At 35.3% G+C, this 20,045-nt stretch overlaps 2 protein-coding genes across 5 annotated transcripts in view; one reads left to right on the forward strand and one right to left on the reverse strand.

Annotated features, from left to right (window-relative positions):
• Positions 1-20,045, forward strand: part of LOC140448413 (melatonin receptor type 1A-like) — a 245,660-nt gene that overhangs the window by 144,274 nt on the left and 81,341 nt on the right. The gene's annotated exons all lie outside the window — the stretch shown is intronic.
• LOC140447550 (major facilitator superfamily domain-containing protein 12-like) overlaps positions 6,821-20,045 on the reverse strand; it is a 31,000-nt gene continuing 17,775 nt past the window's right edge. For all 4 annotated transcript variants that reach the window (XM_072540260.1, XM_072540259.1, XM_072540261.1 and 1 more), the window contains one exon: positions 6,821-11,585. In XM_072540260.1, the coding sequence (XP_072396361.1) occupies positions 10,097-11,554 (1,458 nt within the window). In that variant the 5' untranslated portion in view covers positions 11,555-11,585 and the 3' untranslated portion in view covers positions 6,821-10,096. The remainder of the gene's footprint in view (positions 11,586-20,045) is intronic.

Below are 20,045 nucleotides of genomic sequence, written 5' to 3' on the forward strand. Positions count from 1 at the left end.
TTCATGTCCAAATGATGGTGAATGATGGGTACGCGTTCGTTGAAAATGTTTTGGACCTGTATTATCTCGCGGAGCTTAATTCGACGATCTGCCATAATCATGTCATGGACTTTGTTGATCATTTCCGGCGTGATGACTTCATTTGGCCTTCCGGGACGATCATCATCAAAAACACTCGTACGACCCCGAACAAATTCAGCTTTCTAAAATTTTATTGTTGTTAACGAAGGTGCAACCTCACCATAAACTTCGTCCAGGTCGGCTTTAATTTGCACATTCGGTTTACTCTTTTTGTGGAGGAACTTCGAATCATCGAACGATACCTACTCGACTTTTTCCATTTCTCCAAAAAAACACAAAATTTACTTGCTTTTAACGGCTGTAAAAACAAAACTAATTGTTTTCGAAACTTAAAATTTTGACAGACGTCATGTCATGAATGGTAAATGTCAACACCGTAACCAATTCGGTATCAAGTAGTGCCATCTATCAAAGGCTAGTTTAATATCAACCTATCCTTGTAAGAAGGCACATCTAAACGAGCATGGTATCAACATAAATTGAGAGAAGCTCAGCCATTTGAGATTTGCAGATGACATCGTCCTTATAGCCAATCGTATGGATGATGCAATAATAATGTTTGAAAAATTATATCACGCTTCCTTGAAGGTCGGACTAAAGATTAGTATGAACAAGACGCAAATAAGGACTAATCTGGTGCTAAATCGAAATATTGCTGTGGATGGAAGGGATATTGTGTATTGTTGTTGTATAGGATTAGCCTGGGCAGCGTTTGGTAAATTAAACTATGTATTTAACTCGAAGAACTGTCTGAACCTTTTAAAACAAATAACGGGCTGCGCCAGCCTCTCTCCTGTATACTATTTAACCCTAGAACAACAACGTGGCGATGTGTACTCACGCGCTTCTGTACATAAATCGCTTGTATTTCCAGTACCTTTTAGTTCAGTGACAACGATCACGCAGGGAAGAGGGTACGAGCAAATAAGTTGCGAAATCTGAGCGATTTGTCGTATCCGACGCCACGTTGTTATTTACGTGAAAAATAAATTTTTATAAGGTAATTTTTTTATCTAAGAGATATTTTTTATTTAACTAGGTAAATACAAGTACAACCCCAACATGAACAATCTTTATAAAAGAAAGCGGCCTTTAACTCATGATGAACTTGAGAAGTTGCTTTTGGACGACACTGACAATGGTGACATATGTATTGAGAGTGAGGAAAGCGAGACTGAAGATTTGGAGGAAACTGAAGATCATATGAAAGATGAATTTGATGCACGCAATTCAGAAATTTTGGCCGAAGAAGCGGTAGAAAGTCCAGAACCAACTACAAGTAAAGATAGTCCGCAACATAACACAACAATTTATTCAAAAAACGGTAACAAATGGTATCTAAAACCTTTTCATTCTAAAAATGCAAGAACATCTCGGCACAATTTAATTACTCATCTTCCTGGACCAAAAGAAGCAGCTCGAAATGAAAAGAATATAGACAAATTGTGGCAGTTATTTTTTACAGACGATCTATTAGAAATTTTAGTGGCGTACAAAAATTGTGAAATAGGCATTAAAAAAGCTCGCTTTCGTTCTGAACAACGTTATCTTCAACCAACAAACCTCGTTGAAATTCGCGCTTTATTAGGATTGCTTTATCTCATCGGTGTCTGAAAATCTTAAAATCTTACGACTAACGATATATGGTCTAAGCAGTTTGGTCCGTCTGTGTTTAGAGCTACGATGTGCAAAAATCGTTGTGAATTTTTAATATCATGCCTTAGGTTTGATGATAAAATTACAAGATTAACAAGAAAGGCAACAGAGAAATTTTCTGCTGTTAGAGAAGTTTGGGACACCTTAGAGAGCCGGTGTAGACAGACACCCCGTCCGAATATGTCACCATTGATGAAAGTTTGTTATGTTTTACAGGTAGATGTCCATTTAAAATGTACATTCCTAATAAACCTGACAAATATGGGCTCAAAATAGTAACAATTTGTGATGCCAAGACATATTACATGTGTTCAGGCAAGCCTTACGTGGGAAAAGAAGTCCGTTGTTCACAACATTCAATTTCAACACAATATGTACTGCATCTTACAAGTGATATATATAGAACCAATAGGAATTGCACCATGGATAACTGGTTCACTTTGTATCAAGTATCGGAAGTGTTAAGAGAAAAAGGCCTTACTGCAGTGGGAACGCTTAGAAAAAACAAGCCAGAAATACCACGACAACTAATTGAAACAAAAGGAAAACAAGTTTCATCATCTCTATTTTCTTTCTATGAGAAAAACACTTTAATGTCATTCGTTCCAAAAAAAAAAAAAAACGTCATTCCTTTATCGTCTATGCATACTCAAGATGATGTAGATGAAGAATCGAAAAAGCCAGAGATAATCTTGTTCTACAATAGTACAAAAGGTGGTGTAGATATGTTTGATCAACTCTGCCATTTAACAACAGTCGCCAGAAAGACTTGCAGATGGCCATTGCGAATTTTCTGTGGCATGTTGGATATTGCAGGAGTCAACAGTTACGTCATACATAAACTAAATGTTAATAAACCACTGTCTTGATCAAACTTTCTAAAGGAGCTGTCGTTCATTTTGGTTAAAGATTGTTTAAAAGAACGAATGTATAATAATCACTTACTAAGACAAATCCGCAGCAGTATCAAAGACATTTTAAATTCTAAAGATGAAGAAATATTAGAAGAAAAGCCCCAAGGTTCAATGGGTCGCTGTGACTTTTGCCCAAGAAGCAAAAACCGAAAAGCGCGAGATAAATGCGGGCACTGCCCGAAAATGGTCTGCGCCGAACACATGCATTTGCAGTGACTGCACGTAAATTACTTTTTGTTTATAAAAGTGTATCCTTTGGTTTGTTATGTGTCATTACATATAAAAAAATTTGTTCAGTTTTTGCAGTTTGTCAAAAAACTATCGTCAATATTTTTTTATACTTTTATCCAGTACCACAGTGTTATTTTAAGTTTTTCATTTATTATTTATGCAAAAACATTTTTTTATAAAATTTATGAATATATGTTTATAACCAAAAATAAAACACTTTATTTAAAAAATAACGTACTTTTGTTATGCTTTACGACCAGTTCTTTTGGAGCATATACGACGCCACCTTGTTAGTATCGTAACCCTACTTTCACGTTGTTGTTCTAGGGTTAATATGGTTCTGGAAAAAGTAATACGTATGGCACAAATCACAACCATCGGTTCAATATAATATATTATAATAATCCACAAGGAAACTAAGTTCCTGTAGTTGGCTGTATACCATATAATTCCATTTTCATCCAACCATCCCATGTCACATAAATACGCAGCTTTTCATAGTTACATCCATCGCCTAGAAAGCATTCCACTGTCAGATTTAAACTACAAAAAAGAACTAAATATACTCAGACAAATAGCAGTCAACAACGGATATGATCACAACATCATCAACAAACTCATCCACAAAAAACGCCTTAAGACCCTGCAGGAGACTGCGTTCCCCAGAGACCTTACCACCAAGCCCAACTATGTTTCACTCCCATATTATCATGATAGTCTTTCTGGAGATATTCGAAATCTCATCCAACGTTCGGTTGAAAACACCCATGTTTCTTTCAAAGTACCCAACAATTTGGGCCAATATATTTCTAATTCCAAAGATCCTATCAAGTACATGAACCGGAGTGGAGTATATAGACTTAAATGTTCAGATTGCAATGCCACCTACATAGGTAGAATATGCAGATCTCTTTCTTCACGCTCTCTAGAGCACATAAAAAGAGAAAATACTTCCACTTTCTCTCAACATCTCAAAGAACACAACCACACCCTCAATATCCCAGAAGACGTTTCACTTATCCACAATATCTCCCAAAAAAATTTCCTCAAATTAGATTTATACGAAGATCTTGAAATTCTTAAAGAAAAACAAAAAAGCCCAAATTGCGTTAATCGTCATGTTTCATTCAATCGAGATTTTCTCCCTCTCCATCGCCAACTATTCTCCTAACCCACATCCCCAATTTACTTCTACAATAAAAATCTATATTCATGATTAGTTTACCTAATACTCATCTTCCCTAGTTCACTCTAAAAACCTTCCTTCCAATAAATCTTACTCTCCATCTATCCCACTCTATTATTTTCAACCCAAACTTCATTTCTTAACCACTATACCCAATTTTTTCCATGCTTCTTTTTCGACACTTCCAAATTTAGATTAGATCATCCGTCATCCCCCCCCTTCCAGATTATGAAATTCTCATTTTCTTTTCTACACAACTCCCTCAGGGTTTGGTTTTCGGTCCTCTGGGGACCTCAGCCTTCGGTAGTCTATCCGTTCATCACAACTTTCTCAAAAACACCTTAATTTTCATTCTCTTTACTCAAATTTAATAGAGCCACCTACAACAATTTTATTTTACTATTATAGTCAATATAGACCAACAGTTCATTCAACTTACCAACTTATAACTTAATCTTTTATTTTCCTATGTACCTAGTGTTGCTTTATAACAGATAGGGCCTTTTCTTAAGTTATAAGTTGAGTACATTACGATCAATATATTACAAAACCACTCCCAACCATCAATTTTTGTCCATCTCATATACTTGTCAACACACAAAATATAACTACATCACTCAGTCTGTTAACACCTAATCAGATATTTATATTCATGAACTTTAAACTCAAGAAGTTTTACATTTACCAGGTACCAAATGTTGTTTTTTGACATACAGGGCCTAATATAATTGAGTTATAAGTCAATTTTTACATGAACTTTATATTGCAATAGTTTCATTTCATTCATTGAATAACATTCTCACATAATAAATATATTAATTCCTATACTTTTCAAGAACCAAACTTTCCACCTGTGTCTAGTTTCCATTTTCCAGGTACCAAATGTTATTGAAACATAAAGGGCCTTATATTAGAATCTTTTTCATCACACCACTTGACACTGTATAGTTGGTTGCCTAACTATAATCACATAATTTTCTCATCACAATTTCATCTCACATACATAATTTAAAACAACATTGATGGTTGATACTGTTATAACTTTTTAATTTTATTTTAACTTTCACAATTTTAAATATATTACTTCATATATTAACGGTGGCTTCTGTCTCAAATAGACACATACAGTTACACTGACTGCTCTGTCATGACTTCCGTCATAACCTGTTAAGATTGTCATTTCAATCAGTTGCTTTAATAAAGTCCTCGTAGACATACCGTCTCAGGACTTGCAACTTAATGTAGAGTCATATGTCGCCATGTTACCAATCCAACGGTAACTATACCATCCTATTTGTAAACACGACATAATTTAAACTAAACTTCATATATTAATTTTTAAAGGGTTTTTACCCACATATTTAGTGGCTACATTCATGTAATATATTGTAAGTATTAACCACATTTCACATTAACCTTAGTCAAAATTTAAATCATTACATGTTCTTTTTCATTAAGTGGTTAAATATTTTAGGACACTGATGATGGAATACTTATTCCGAAAACGTTTTGTCTTTTTAACATAGCCCGACGGGGTTTTTTATATACCTTTTTATAAAGGATTTTATTGGAAAATTTTTTTATATTATAATAAATCAATGCAAATTGTTGCCTATGTTGACGATATCAATATTGTTGGGAGAACGGAAAACGCGGCACGAGAGGCGTATGTAGCATAAAAAGAAAATCAGCTACAAAAATGGGTTTAATAACATCAACAAAACGAAGTATATGAAAATAAATCTTGTTATAGAAAATGACGTCATCGAAGCAGTGAACGAATTTGAAAATTAAGCGCACGTACCTGACATTAAAAATCACCGGTCGCTTTAAGTGTTGTTTCACGCGTGTAAGAGAACGGTTCATTCTACAGAAAAAGTGCCAATAAACATTTTTATTTAAATTTATCTCAGCTACATTTTTATTTGAAATATTTATTTAGGGAGGTTTTGGGGAAAAGCCGGGAGTAAGTGGTAAAAATTTTGCATCTTTTTTGGGGTCCCAAAATTGACATTCTCAGCAAAATTTAGCTTGTTCGTATTATTTTTAGAGGTTCAGTAAAATTTTCGTCTCTGATGAGTGGAGTATCAGTAATGTTATGGGAACTATTCCGGTGATAACTCGCAGCGCAGCCGATGACGCCGTGCGGTAACCCGAGACCATCGGCTGGACCTTTTCGTTGTGCCGTCTCAAGCATCTGCCTATAGTTTGCCTTCTTAACTGCGAATATACACACCGGAGCCCTGTAAATTAGAATGGAATTAATAACACCATAAAGCACTGCCTTTTTTTAATAATCGGACCACTTATATTCGGCAATAATCTGTACAGCGTTGCCTTTTTTGTTACAATGTCTAATTGTCTTCCAAATGTCAAGATATATCCTTAGATATTTCAGTTCCTTTTTCACAGGAATCTTAAAGCCCTCTATGTGAAAATCAGTCCTTTATTTTTAGGGCCCTTCATGATATTCAATCCACTCTAAACTGGCGCTAACTTAAGTATGTGGTACGACATCCACTCGCTGATTATCTATATCTCCTCGTCCTGCAAGGATTAGGACGGAACTAGCAGATCTGGCACTTAATCTATTTGAATTCCTAGTTCAATAATATTTGTGCTACTTAAGGAAGCTTATAAAGATATTTTTAACATCTTGTATATAATACAAATACATACCCATAACAAACAAGTCGACATTATATTCATGGTTCAAGGTTTATTTAAAAAGTTTTAATAAAAAAAAAAACAATTTGGCATTTAATAAGTTTATATACAAATAATGATAATAAAATACAGATCTTGAAAATTTCCTATTCTTAATCTATTACATACATATCACATTTAAACTCATTTAATGTAAATAACAATTTATACATTAAACGAAAATACAATAGATAACTTAATAAAGTTTAAATTATTAAATATTGTATAAAAATATTTTGGAATTTTATGATGAAAAACATTACCAGTGTTTTCAAGAGTTTTTCGAGTGGACAATGATTTCTTTTCATCTGTTATACAAGAAAGTGTCAATTAAATATTAATCTGTTATATTAAAGTCAAATTACGAGTTTTATAGATAAATAAAAGTTGAATTTTTAATAATCCACAAAAACACGCAGATATAGTAACCAACAATCCCCCCAGAAAGGCTAAAACTATCGGTAAGATCAAATTTAAATTGTTATAAAAAACACTCCGATGTGCATATTTGTAGTATTATAACAAATATGTGCGCATTATATGAGGCTTGCTCTGAAAATTTTTATAAACCATGCATCAAGGTGAGCGCGCACTTGCACCATTGCGAGCCGGTCCGGACCGGCTCGCAATGGAACGCACCACGACGATCGGCAATTTATTATCTTCGTTTATTCAAATGAATCAGCGCAATGATTCACATCGAAAAGCGCCAAAAAATCGAAATGAGATATTTTTGCGGATAGTAGTTTCGACTAAATAGAGTTTCTAAATGTTATTACTGTTCTGCAGCTATTTGATTGTATCTTAATAAAATTGACTATTTTTACTGGGAATAAGCCACAATTTTATTTTAAAAATTTTGTAAAAAAAATTAAGGCTAAATGTTGTATTTTGTTTTGTGAGTTTTGTGTTTATTTTGTTTGGAAGTTTATTTTGTTGTTCCTTTTCCTAGTAGAACAAAATAACAATAATACAGTTTGGATCCATCCATCCAGAAACCTGTAAATCTAAACTTCGCCTCACGTTTTTGGTTCAGTATGGGCTCTTATGGACTATATAACGCTTTAACTATTCTCTACATTTTCAATGATTTTATCCTTATTTACCGTTACGTAGTTGCCCGTTCCATTTTCTGTTAAGAATGCTGTGTCAAAGTTTGTGTTCCGTGGCTGAGATGCACAAAAACGTTAAAGAAGCAGCAGACTTATACAAGCCTAGAACAGTTGGATGTTTGGCATACAACCACTAACAAGGTAATCCACTATTAAGTGTGGAAGAGAGACTAGACACTTGGAAGAAATATGTGGAAGTAACATTTGCAGATGAAAGGCAGATTGCCCATTGAAGAAATAAAATGACAAACAGGACCCCGATTACCATTGAAGAAGTCACGGCAGCTATTAGAAAAACTAAAGATGGTAAAGCTGTAGGGCCTGACAAATTTTATACAGAATTCATGAAACTTATGGACGAACAAGGAATAAAATGGATAACGACTATATTTAACAAAATATATATAACTGGGAATATTCCCCAAAGCTGGTTAAAGTCGACCTTCGTAACTATACCAAAAATTATATGCAAAAACATGCGAAGACTACAAAATAATTAGCCCAATAAGCCACTTAATTAAAAGGTTTTTAAAAGTAATACATAACAGAATATATAAAAAATGTGAAGAACAAGTGTCATGGACACAATTTGGATTCCGCGATACCTTAGGCCCCCGAGAAGCTCTATTCGCTATACAAGTGCTTATCCAGAGGTGCAAGAATGTCAACTGTGATGTATATATTTATTTTATCGACTACAAAAAGGCATTTGATAGAGTAAAACATGACAAGCTCATATATCCATCTTGAAAGAAGCGGGCTTGAATGATGGAGACTTGCGAATTACATATAATCTATATTGCAACCAAACTGCCAACATTAAAGTGGATGACCAGTTGACAGAGACAATCTCCATAGATAGAGTAGTGAGACAAGGATGCATGCTGTCTCCAGTGCTATTTAACATGTTCTCGGGGCGTTCTTCGAGAAAGCTACAGGAAGTCGTCTTAGTTAACGGAGTGCGTCTAAACATTAGATATGCTGACGACGCAGTAGTTTTTGCAGGTAGTCTAGATGGTTTACAAGCAATAATGTCGCGCATATCAGATATAAGTGGAGAATATGGGCTGGATCTCAATATGAACAAAACAAAGTACATGGTAGTTAGTAAGCGCGAAATATTAAATACACACCTTTTGGTAAACCAACAGCCAATTGACAGGGTAAACAGCTACACATATTATGGTACTAACATAAACAGTGAATGGGACCACTCTACTGAAATAAAAAGTACTTAGTACCAAAATCTCTATCATCAGATGCTATGTATTTTCTCCATTATTATACGAAGTAGAGGCAGGGACGCTCTCTGAAGCTTCTTTAGGAAAGCTCGAGACCTACGAGATGCGGTGTTAAAGGTGAATCTTACGACTTTAATGGGTGGATCGTGTAACTAATAAGGAGGTCCTACGTAGAATGGACAAGGAATGCGAGATCACTAACACAATCAAAGAGCGCAAATTAGAGTATATTGGTCACGTTATCAGAAATGAACACAGATATGGTTTATTGCAATTCATTCTTCAGGGCAAGGTATTTGGAACGAGAGGACCAGGGAGAAGAAGAATATCATGGCTTCAAAACCTAAGGAACTGATTCAATACGTCTACAACCGGACTATTCCGAATAGCAGCAAGTAAAGCTAGAATAGCTATGCTGATAGCATAGCTATCCTAGTCCATGTATGAAGATATTCATACATAACATACACATAGACAGAAGTGTTTAGTACCAGTTACATCAAGCAACTGAAAACACTGTTCTATTTTCCCATTTAAGCTGATAAATACGCGTTACGGTATATAATTCCGGGCTGTAGCGGTGCGTTCCATTGCCGGCCGATTCGGTCAAGTGCGCGCTTATATTTATAGTGGTAACAAAAACAAAATCACTATTTCTTGATTAAAGTTTAAAAGGTTATGACCAGCGCCAAAAATTATATCATTGTAGACTTTGCGCTATGCGAAGTCCAGTGCTCGCCATTTTTTGAGCAATGTTTACTAGGTATACGCCTCATATTTTCGTCAATATATATTAAAACATCAATGATCTAAATACTACGTATCTTTTGAAATGGATAATTTTGTGACATACATTGATACTTGTTTAGGAACAACTGACAGATATAAGCTAACATCGTGACTATGTCTCTGATCGGTTAACTATTTTAAGAGTTTCTTAATATCCTTTTCTTCGATTCTTCGTATATCCTAATTAATAGTACTGTCATTAGGAATGCTTTCATAGACTATTCTAGTTCTTCTCGAGTTATAAAAACAAGCGATTACAGCCACACCTCCAAGAACTATTGAACCGCCACAAACGTAAGTCAAAACTTCTCTATAAAAATTAATATTACTCTTATCATTATGTAGATATTGTATAATCACTACAGCAATTCCATTTGCTAGTTTGTCAATAAAGCTCATAACTCCATATACGAAAGCACCATTATGAGTATCCTCACCAATAAAGTCGGTAGTGATACCTAAACTAGTCACTAGCACAATAGATCCCCCTGCTCCAATAAGGATAGCCACTGCATATATACAATAGTTTATATAGTTTTCTCCATATCCAAACTTTATCCAGATACAACCTACCAGCCCAAAAATAGTTCCCAAAATGTAGGTAAGTTTTCGACCAAGATGCCTGTTGATCCATTCTATAAATAAAGAAGCTACAAAACTTCCTATAAACATGACTAGAGGCACCAATGCCAATGAACTGGCGGCACTATCAAGCGTTTCGTGAAGGTATAGTGGAATAAATACTTGAGATAAGTTTACAAACAACCTGGAAGACATGTACACGACACCTATCCTATAAATCGTGCTTTTTCGTAATAAATCAGAAATACTCGTTCGAACCTGTGTACCTCTAACGTCATGCCCGGCACCGTTACTTTCCTCTTTAACAAAGAAATGAAATATTGTGGAGCACAATATACCTACTCCAAATACAGACAATACTACAAGTTGAAATTTAGGCTCGTCACCAGGTCCAATTTTAGAACTGTCTCCATTGTGAATGTGTAGAACTATCCAAGTAATAACGTAGACTAGAACGTTAGATATCACAGTAAAACAGTAACGTACAGCGGTCAGTTTAGTCCTGTCGTGATCATTGGGTGTAAGTTCAGGAATAAGTGATAAATGAGATATTTGTACGGCAGCCCATCCAAACTGGAAAATAATAATAAACATACTGTAGTAAAATACTTCTGCTGAATTATGACTATTTGAGCATCCTAGACATTCAGAGAATATAAATGGAAATGTGCCGATTACACAGATAGTACCTAGAAGATGCCACGTTTTTCTTTTTCCATAGTTACATATCCACGATCCACCCGATTGATCGGAATGATAGCCGACAAACGGCGTTGATAAAGCATCGGCTACTTGACCAATCAATAGCATTAGGCCTGTCTGAAAGTTGCTAAATTGTAAAACATAATGAAAGAATACTAAAAGGTAGGTGAACCACATGGAAGCACAAACATCGTTGAGGACATGTCCAACACCATAGGTTAGCTGCAGCTTCAGCGGTAGGCGCCTATATACCTCCGTATACTCATTGCTCATGCCCTCCATTTTCAGACGTTGAAAAGTTGACACTAGAGTATGTTTCAACCTGACAAAGTTTATAGATATCTTTAATGACATAAATTTCACGTTTCTTCGGTCAGCCAAGCATCTGAAACAAAACAACAAGTTATTTTATATTATTGAAGTTTACATAGTTGCAAATTAATATCTATAAATCATTAGTACAGTTTCAATCTTTCATTATCGCACACAACATTAAAAAATTAGCTAAACATTAAAATTTTAGCAATATTTTCCAACAGTCCTGCAAATTTCACTTTTTCTTTCCTCAGGGGCGGATACAACGAGGGTGAAAAAAGGGAAATTTCGCCCCTCCCCAAGAAAGTCCATAATTAAAGAAAACCTATTATTTATGTATTTTATGTTCAATCGGTCTCAATGACACCTATCAGGATCCTACAGATGAATATTCAGGACAGTAAGACAGCTTCGGCAGAACTCACTGTTGCTATAAGAAGGTTCGATGTCGTCTTGATACAAGACATGTCATATAAGAGACTTATAGAGAATAAAATGTCTATTTATAGGGAATATAGATTATATCATCATCATTATCATCATCCAGCCCCGTTTTCACATCCATTGTTGGATATAGGCCTCCTCCAAACGTCTCCAGTTCTCTCTATCTCTAGCTGCTGCAATCCAGTTTGTTTCTATTCTCCTTAGGTCGTCGGTCCATCGGGTGGGTGGTCTGCCTCGACTTCGCTTGTCGGCTCTTGGTCTCCACTCCAATAATCTCTTCGTCCATCTTCCGTCTTCCATTCTAGCAACATGTCCAGCCCACCTCCACTTTTGTTTATTGATTCGCAGTATAATATCGTCAACGCCAGTTCGTCGGCGTATCTCCTCATTTCTCACGCGATTTTTCAAGGTCAGACCCAGCATTGATCTCTCCATTCGCCTTTGTGTTACCCTCAGTTTTTCGGCAGTAGCTTTCGTTAAAGTTAGGGTCTCTGCTCCGTAGGTCAAGACTGGTAGGATGCATTGGTTAAATGCCTTCCTTTTCAGGTGAATTGGAGTATTTGTTTTAAAAATGTCTCTCATCCTTCCATATGCCGCCCATCCCAACGTGATTCGTCTATTTAGCTCGCAGGTTTGGTTGTCTCTGGTTATTCTGATTTCATGACCCAAGTATGTGTATTTATCGATTAATTCTACCTTGTTGTTATTGATCTGTATCTCTTCGCTGGGAACCATATTGGTCATCATTTTGGTTTTCTCGAAATTTATCTCCAGCCCAGTTTCTTGTAGTGTGTAATTCAGTTCTTGGAGCATGTCTTTGATCTCTCCCAGATTATCTGACAGAAGCACGATATCGTCCGCAAAACGTAGATGGTTTAATCTTTCTCCATCGATGGATATTCCTTTCTGTTGTCATGTTAGTCTTTTAAATGCATACTCAAGAACGGTAATGAACAGCTTTGGTGACATGGTATCACCTTGCCTGACTCCCCTTTTTATCTTTATCTTATTAGTTGCTGAATGTAGACTTATGGTTGTTGTGGCATTTTCATATATATTTTTAACTATATTACAATATCTGTGGTCGACCCTGCAATCTTGTAGTGCTCTTAAGATGGACGGTAATTCCACTGTATCAAACGCCTTTTTAAAGTCTACAAATATCAATGCCAAGGGACGGTTATATTCGTTAGTTTTTTCTATCAGGCTTTTTAGGCACTGCAGGTGATCATTTGTGCCGTAATTAGGGCGGAAACCGGCTTGTTCCCGAGGTTGGTAAAAATCCAGCTTTGTCTCTAATCTGTTCGTTATTATTCGGGTGTATAATTTATAAAGATGGTTAAGGAGACTGATTGGTCTGTATCTTTCCAGGTCTGCTATATCTCCCTTCTTGTGTAAGAGTATAGTTATTGAATTATTCCACTTTGTTGGGATATTTTGATTCCATAGACATAGATTAAAGAGCTTTTGAATTTTGGTTATCAGTACTGAGCTTCCTATCTTTATCGCTTCCGTGACGACACCGTCCTCCCCCGGAGCTTTGTTATTCTTCATCTTTTTTAGAGCCTTGTAAATTTCGTCCAAGGAGATTTCTGGGATATCTTCGGAACCCTGATTTTGAACCTTCCTCTGCCGATATTCAACTATATCTAGAGTCGATTGGTTGCTATATAATGTCTCATAGAATGATTCCACAATTTGTAACAAATGTTCTCTGTTTGATGTAATGTTGCCATTTCTATCCTTGAGTTTGACTATTTGTTTATTTCCATTTGTGAGTTTGCGTCTCATTATTTTCATACTCTTATTTTCCTCAATAGTTTTGATGATTTTCTCATCTTTGTATTTTCTTAGGTCTTTTCTTATTTCTCTTGATACTTCCTTGTTTATTTTATTTATATCGTCGTTACTAGAGTTTTCGTCGCTTCTCAGTATTCTTCTTTGTTCCATTTTTTTCTGTGTGTCCAGACTAATTTTTTCTTCCTTCACGCTTTTTGGGCAGCATTTCTTTTGAGCTTCTGTTATTGCTTCTACTATTATGTCATTTAGGATGTTAATATCATTTGTTGATGATTTTTCTTGAAGGAATTTACCGATATGATCTTCAAAATTTTGTTCGTTGTTTGGATGTGTCCATATGTTTATTTGCTTCTTTTTTATCATATTGTGTCGTTCATAGTTGGTATTTAACACAATGGTGGCTCTCACCATACGATTATATATAGTCCTGAATATAAGACATTTACCGAAATATCGACAACCTGTATAATAGTTATTGAAAGATGTAAAATAAGACAAATGGCTGCAGTACGATCGGTGTCGCACAGACGGTTTCCAAATAACAAAAAACATATATAGTGAAACTTGAATAATACGGCCTCGGTAGTTACGTCATCCCAGTTGTAAAGTCAATTTTTAATAGGTCCGGCCAAAAACTATTCGATAACATTATTAAAACTCGGTTTTTCTTGCCAAGGTAAAGTTACCAAAACACTCTTAACAATCTTCATAACTGGCCACTAAAATTGGAGTCAAATTTTCATCTGGAAAATCTAAAGTCATAAACTTCTCCCGAAGATATCACACTCACCCTCCTCTACTTCACATAAATGGCTCTCCTCTTCAAGTGGTTGATAAACACAAATTATTAGGAGTAATATTCGATAAAAGACTTACATGGAGAGATAAGATACAGAATACAAAAACAAACTGCCTAAATAGAATCAATATCTTAAAAACTCTAGCTCATCATCAATGGGGGGCAGAAGAGAAAGTCTTCTTAAGAATTTACAGAAGATTGATCCGCTCTAGGTTGGATTACGGAAGCATTCTCTACATATCTGCTTCCGATACTCACCTTAAAAGTCTGAATACAATTCAAAACACTTCTTATTATATATATATATATATATATATATATATATATATATATATATATATATATATTATATATATATATATATATATATATATATATATATATATATATGTAATAACGTTTACTTTTGTCTTACTTATCTAGAATTTCTGCTAATCCAAAGAAACCAGTAATTAAACTAATTAATACTCCCCACCCTGTCCCAGATAATAGTCACCCTCGAGCACATTCACTCTCACAAATTTTAAAAACTTTGCTAAAAGACACAGACCTAAAATTCACAACTCCGTTTACTACGTCCAGAATTCCCCCGTGGACCAAAAAGCTACCTACTGTACTTACCAGCTCGAACCGATACAAAAAAGAAGAAACGCCCAGAACTCTTTTGGTACCAGCATTTGGGGAACTTATACAGACACAGCGTTATGACAAAATTCTCTACACAGATGCCTCCAAAGAAGAACAGGCCGTCGGTTGTGCCGTCAGTACCTCAAATACAACAGAAGCATCATATCGGCTTTCTCCCAGATGCAGTATACACACAACCGAACTGTATTGCACTCAATCAGCCATTGACTCAATCAGAAATATATACTCCATACATCCCATTGTACAGTGCATCCACAGTATCTGCCAACAGCAGTAAAAAAATGGTGTTTCAGTAACTATCATCTGGATACCATCCCATGTTGGTATCAATGGAAATGATAACGCTGATCATACAGCAAAACTGGCCTGCTCCTTAGAAAATGTGGAAAACATACAACTTCACCAAGACCTAAAGGCCAGTATCAAGAACAACGTACTAAGCACTTGGCAAATACACTGGAATGTGCAAAATACAAAACTGCGCACAATTCAACCAACTGTTACCTCCATCACCATGCCTAAAATGAGCAGAAAAGACAATATTACCATCAGAAGGCTCAGCATAGGTCACACTCGTCTTACTCATGGATATCTGATGTCGTCTGAAAACCATCCTCGCTGTGAACATTGTAATGAGTCCTTAATAGTCCAGCACATATTAACAGAATGTGTCCACTACAAACCTCAAAGAGACTACTACAACTTTCAAAATAATTTAAGTGATCTACTCGGTTCTACAAAAATGTACAGTGCCATAATTCGTTTTCTAATAAAAGACTGTCACCTTTACTACTAAGTGTACTTATATTAAGATGTTGTTAATGTATCCTAACTCGTAATAAACATAAACATATTGTAATAAACTTGTACTAGTGTCAATGACCCATAGTTGCCGAGACACTTTATATTGAAGATAAAGTACGTGTTATAAGAGCATTTGAAAGTGGTCGAAAAATTGCTGATGTGTGTCGGCAATTTGGACTTGTTAAGTTGGAGTTTGGAGGGAGAAAATGTTAAAGCAGTATCGCAGTTCTAATATTCCTGTGTCCTGGCCACTTTTAAAGGAGAAAGCTACAGAGTTCAGAAAACTGTTGTGTGAAAAAAGATTTCACATGCTCTAACGGCTGGCTAGATCGGTTTAAAGCTCGGCACTGAATTCCCTTCGCGAAAATTGTTGGAGAGGCAAAATATGTGGACGTAATAGGTGATTGGCTACAAAATACATGGCCACAACTAAGGCAACCATACAAGGATGAAGATATCTTTGGCGATGAAACTGGTGTCTTTTAGAAATTAACGCCAGAAAAAACTTTAAATTTCAAAAATCAAAAATGTGTCGGTAGAAAGCTTTCAGACAAAGAGTTACGGCTTTTGTTTGTGCAAACATGACAAGTACAGAGAAAAAAAAGCTTTTGGTTATTGGGATAAGTTTACATCCTAGATGTATCAAAAACATAAATAAAAACACTGCCTGTAAACTACACAGCCAACAAAAAAGCATGGATGACTTCTGCTATTTTTGAAGAAGAATTGAGAAAGTGGGGAAAGAAAAAAAAAGAAAAAATCTTCTCTTAGTTGACAACTGTGCCTTATCCCTTATCTAATCCCAAGCTTAATTTGACCAATATCAACCTAGTTTTCTTACCAGCCAACTGCACGAGTGTCTTGCAGCCTATGGATCTAGGAGTCATAAGAAGTTTAAAGTGTCATTATCGGAAACAGCTTTTAAAAAGGATGATTTTTTGTATGGACAATGGGAAACCCGGGAACATTACCATCCTTGATGCAGTTCAGTTTTTAGACAATGCGTGGAGTGCGGTTACGTCAGTGACAATTTGTAAGTGCTTTCGTCAAGCTAAATTAACTGTAGTTTCTCCCAATGTTCAGGATGTAGAAGAGGATGACGAAATCCCTTTGTGAGTGTGGATACAATAATTTAACGTAAACCAGAGAGAGTTTGGAGCTAATCTTGACTCCTGCATTTCAGTAGACGATCAGGTAGAAACATTTCAAGTTTTAAGTGATACAAGAAATTTTGGAACAAGTGCAAAATGTGCAAATGGATGTTGATGAAGATAATAAAGAAAAAGAAGAAGACGGCGTTGATTGTCCTACAATCCAAGAAGCACTGAGAGTTGCTGAGACTATATCCAGGTGTCACCAGTTCAGAGAGGCATCCACAACTACCAAAGAAGCAGCTCAGATTATTAAGGACACTACAGAAAAACTTTATTTTTCGAAAAGGATTGTGCAGAAGAAAATAACTGACTTTTTTCAGCATTAGAGAACTTTCATATACATGATATGATTTATTTCCTAATTTTTTTATCCTTAATGCAGCTGGAATAATGAATAAGGCTGTAATAAAATTTTGCCTCGTTAATTTTTTTTCTGCCTCTTTTATAACGTTATTCTGATATAGCGTCATTTTTTTACTGGACCCTTCAATGACTCTATAACCAAGTTCTTTTTGTTTGATGTTGTGATTTGTTTCTACGTACTTATTTTTATTATAAGTTTGGCAACAATATTTCTAGTTATACATTACTTAAAAAATACAACAGGCTAGATTGACTCCAATTACAACTCAACAAATAAAAAATCCACGTCTGGTGGAATTATCCGCAATTATAACTTTTGGAAATTCCCTTATGTAATGTGACAATCAAATAAAACCTTCAGATAATTATTACGGTGAAAAAATCAGGTCCGCTTTGTTAAATGTTAAAATAAATATGATAAAAAAAAATTATTTTTTGCAAGTAACGTTATATTTTTTACATCTACGGTTCACTTTGCTAAACTTTTCATTCATAGTCAAATTTGATTTTTTTAATTAAAATTAAGTAATCGTCTGAGGAAAAAATAAATATGGAATTTTAATTGCATATTTGTCTAATTTTTTAAATACTGATTAGAGTTTTCCAAAGCCGTATACAGGCTGAAATTTTTTCTGTGAAATTACGAACTAAGTAAATCGTACCTGATTGTTTCCTAGTTTGAAATAATTGCTTGATAAGGTGGTAGTAGTGCAAAGTTTGACCAAAATATGAAATACATCGACCTACCGTTCAAAAGTTATGATGAATAAAAATTTACAGCTCGCTCTGTATATTATATTAAACAAAGGGAGCAGACACTTTTTAATGGTCATTTGTTATTCCCCATAGAGGTCTCCATACGAGGTATTAATATGTACTCCTCGTGACTCACACCATGGCTGTTGTGTATGTTTTTTCACGTATTCGATCCCGCGATAGCGTTTTTAAATCTTGTGTTTGCGGAACAGCTTCTGTCTTTTTTACGTAATATTTCTTTAATTTCTAATTCTATTCCTGTTTAGTACTTGTTTCCATGGTATTCTACAACGTGTAATCATTCTTCATTTTAGAATACGTCACAACCATCGTAGTATTTCTTTTAGTAATGTTTGTCCTTGCTGGTTATCGATATACCTCCGTAACTTTGTTATTTGTTCTTCTTCGTCGGTCATTCCCTTCCATTTTCTCTCTAAAAATCCTTTAAAAAGTGTTCATTCTCTCTAATTTAACTTCCTCTTATTGTAGAGAGGAAACTCTAAGGGTTCGAGACCTCGTCGAACGACGCACCGTTCCTGACAAATTAATGAATTTAAAGGAAACTTCCATCTAATTAAATAAAAGAACTTTGGTAGCACACTGTGTTCCTTTAACGGTGATTTGACTACGTCTGACAAAGTTTCGAAGTTAAAGCATCCGAAAAAGCTTGCTGCTATGATCAGAATAGTGAAATAATATGCTGGTGGAATTCCAAGATGTTTGTGCCCCGGATGAAAGGGATGAAGGTAAAAAATTTCATAAAATCAGACAAAAACGAAGAGAAGACTTCCGTTTGCCCAACAAGATAATTTAAAAAAATATATGAGAGATATGGGCAAACAAGAGTCATCGAACAATCCAATAGTCCGTCTAGTCCATTATTTCGCGGTTTTGCTCAGAATGGATGAATACATAGAAAATATGTCAAAGAACGAAGGTTATGTAGTGCCGATGTGTGCTTTTGCCCTGAGGGTGAATGCCACCCTTTCTCAGGGGTGAACATTTTTAAACTCGAAATAACCCGAGGACTCGATAGAAAATTCATTTTAAGCACAAAATAATCCCTACAGTTTTTTCAAGAACTCTTTCTTTTCGAGTTTTTTTTTATCTGACAAATGTATTGTTTGGACGGTTCACTTTAAAACTTACTACAACCTTACGATTTTAACAAAAAAAAATGTGAACCAAAAATGAATCTCTTGAAAAAACAAATCGATTGTTTTTTTTAATGTTTAGCAATGTAGTACAAACCAAGTTACTGCTTCACGAAGGTAACGGCGTATTTACCTAAACCGGAAGTCGAACCATTCAAAATTAAATAACTCAAGACGGATAGATTTTTCGAGGAAAACTCCAAGCAAGTTTATTAAAGTACTTGAATAGACCTTTTACGTTCGACACATTTGTATTGACTACCGCCAACTCAATGTGTTGACAAGAAAAGATAATTTTACTCCTTGCATCGAATAGACGATACATTTAAGGTGGTTCTCTAATGTCGACCTAAAAGTGGATAGTGGCAAATAGCAATTGAGCCAGCTGATTGAGAGAAAACCGCATTCTCGTTAGGATCAGACTATTGGCAATTTAGAGTTACGGCTTTTGGCCTGTAATGCAACGCTTCCGCTACATTTGAGAGACTAATCGAGGCAGTTATGAGAGGCCTGACATGAAAAATATGGATGACGTAATTGTTTTTAGGGACAACTTGTGAGGATTAACAGTAGAAAGAGGAAAATAAGACGACGACAAGAAAAATGTA

The sequence above is a fragment of the Diabrotica undecimpunctata genome, chromosome 8 (genome assembly GCF_040954645.1).
Source record: "Diabrotica undecimpunctata isolate CICGRU chromosome 8, icDiaUnde3, whole genome shotgun sequence".
Taxonomy (NCBI): Eukaryota; Metazoa; Arthropoda; class Insecta; order Coleoptera; family Chrysomelidae; genus Diabrotica; species Diabrotica undecimpunctata.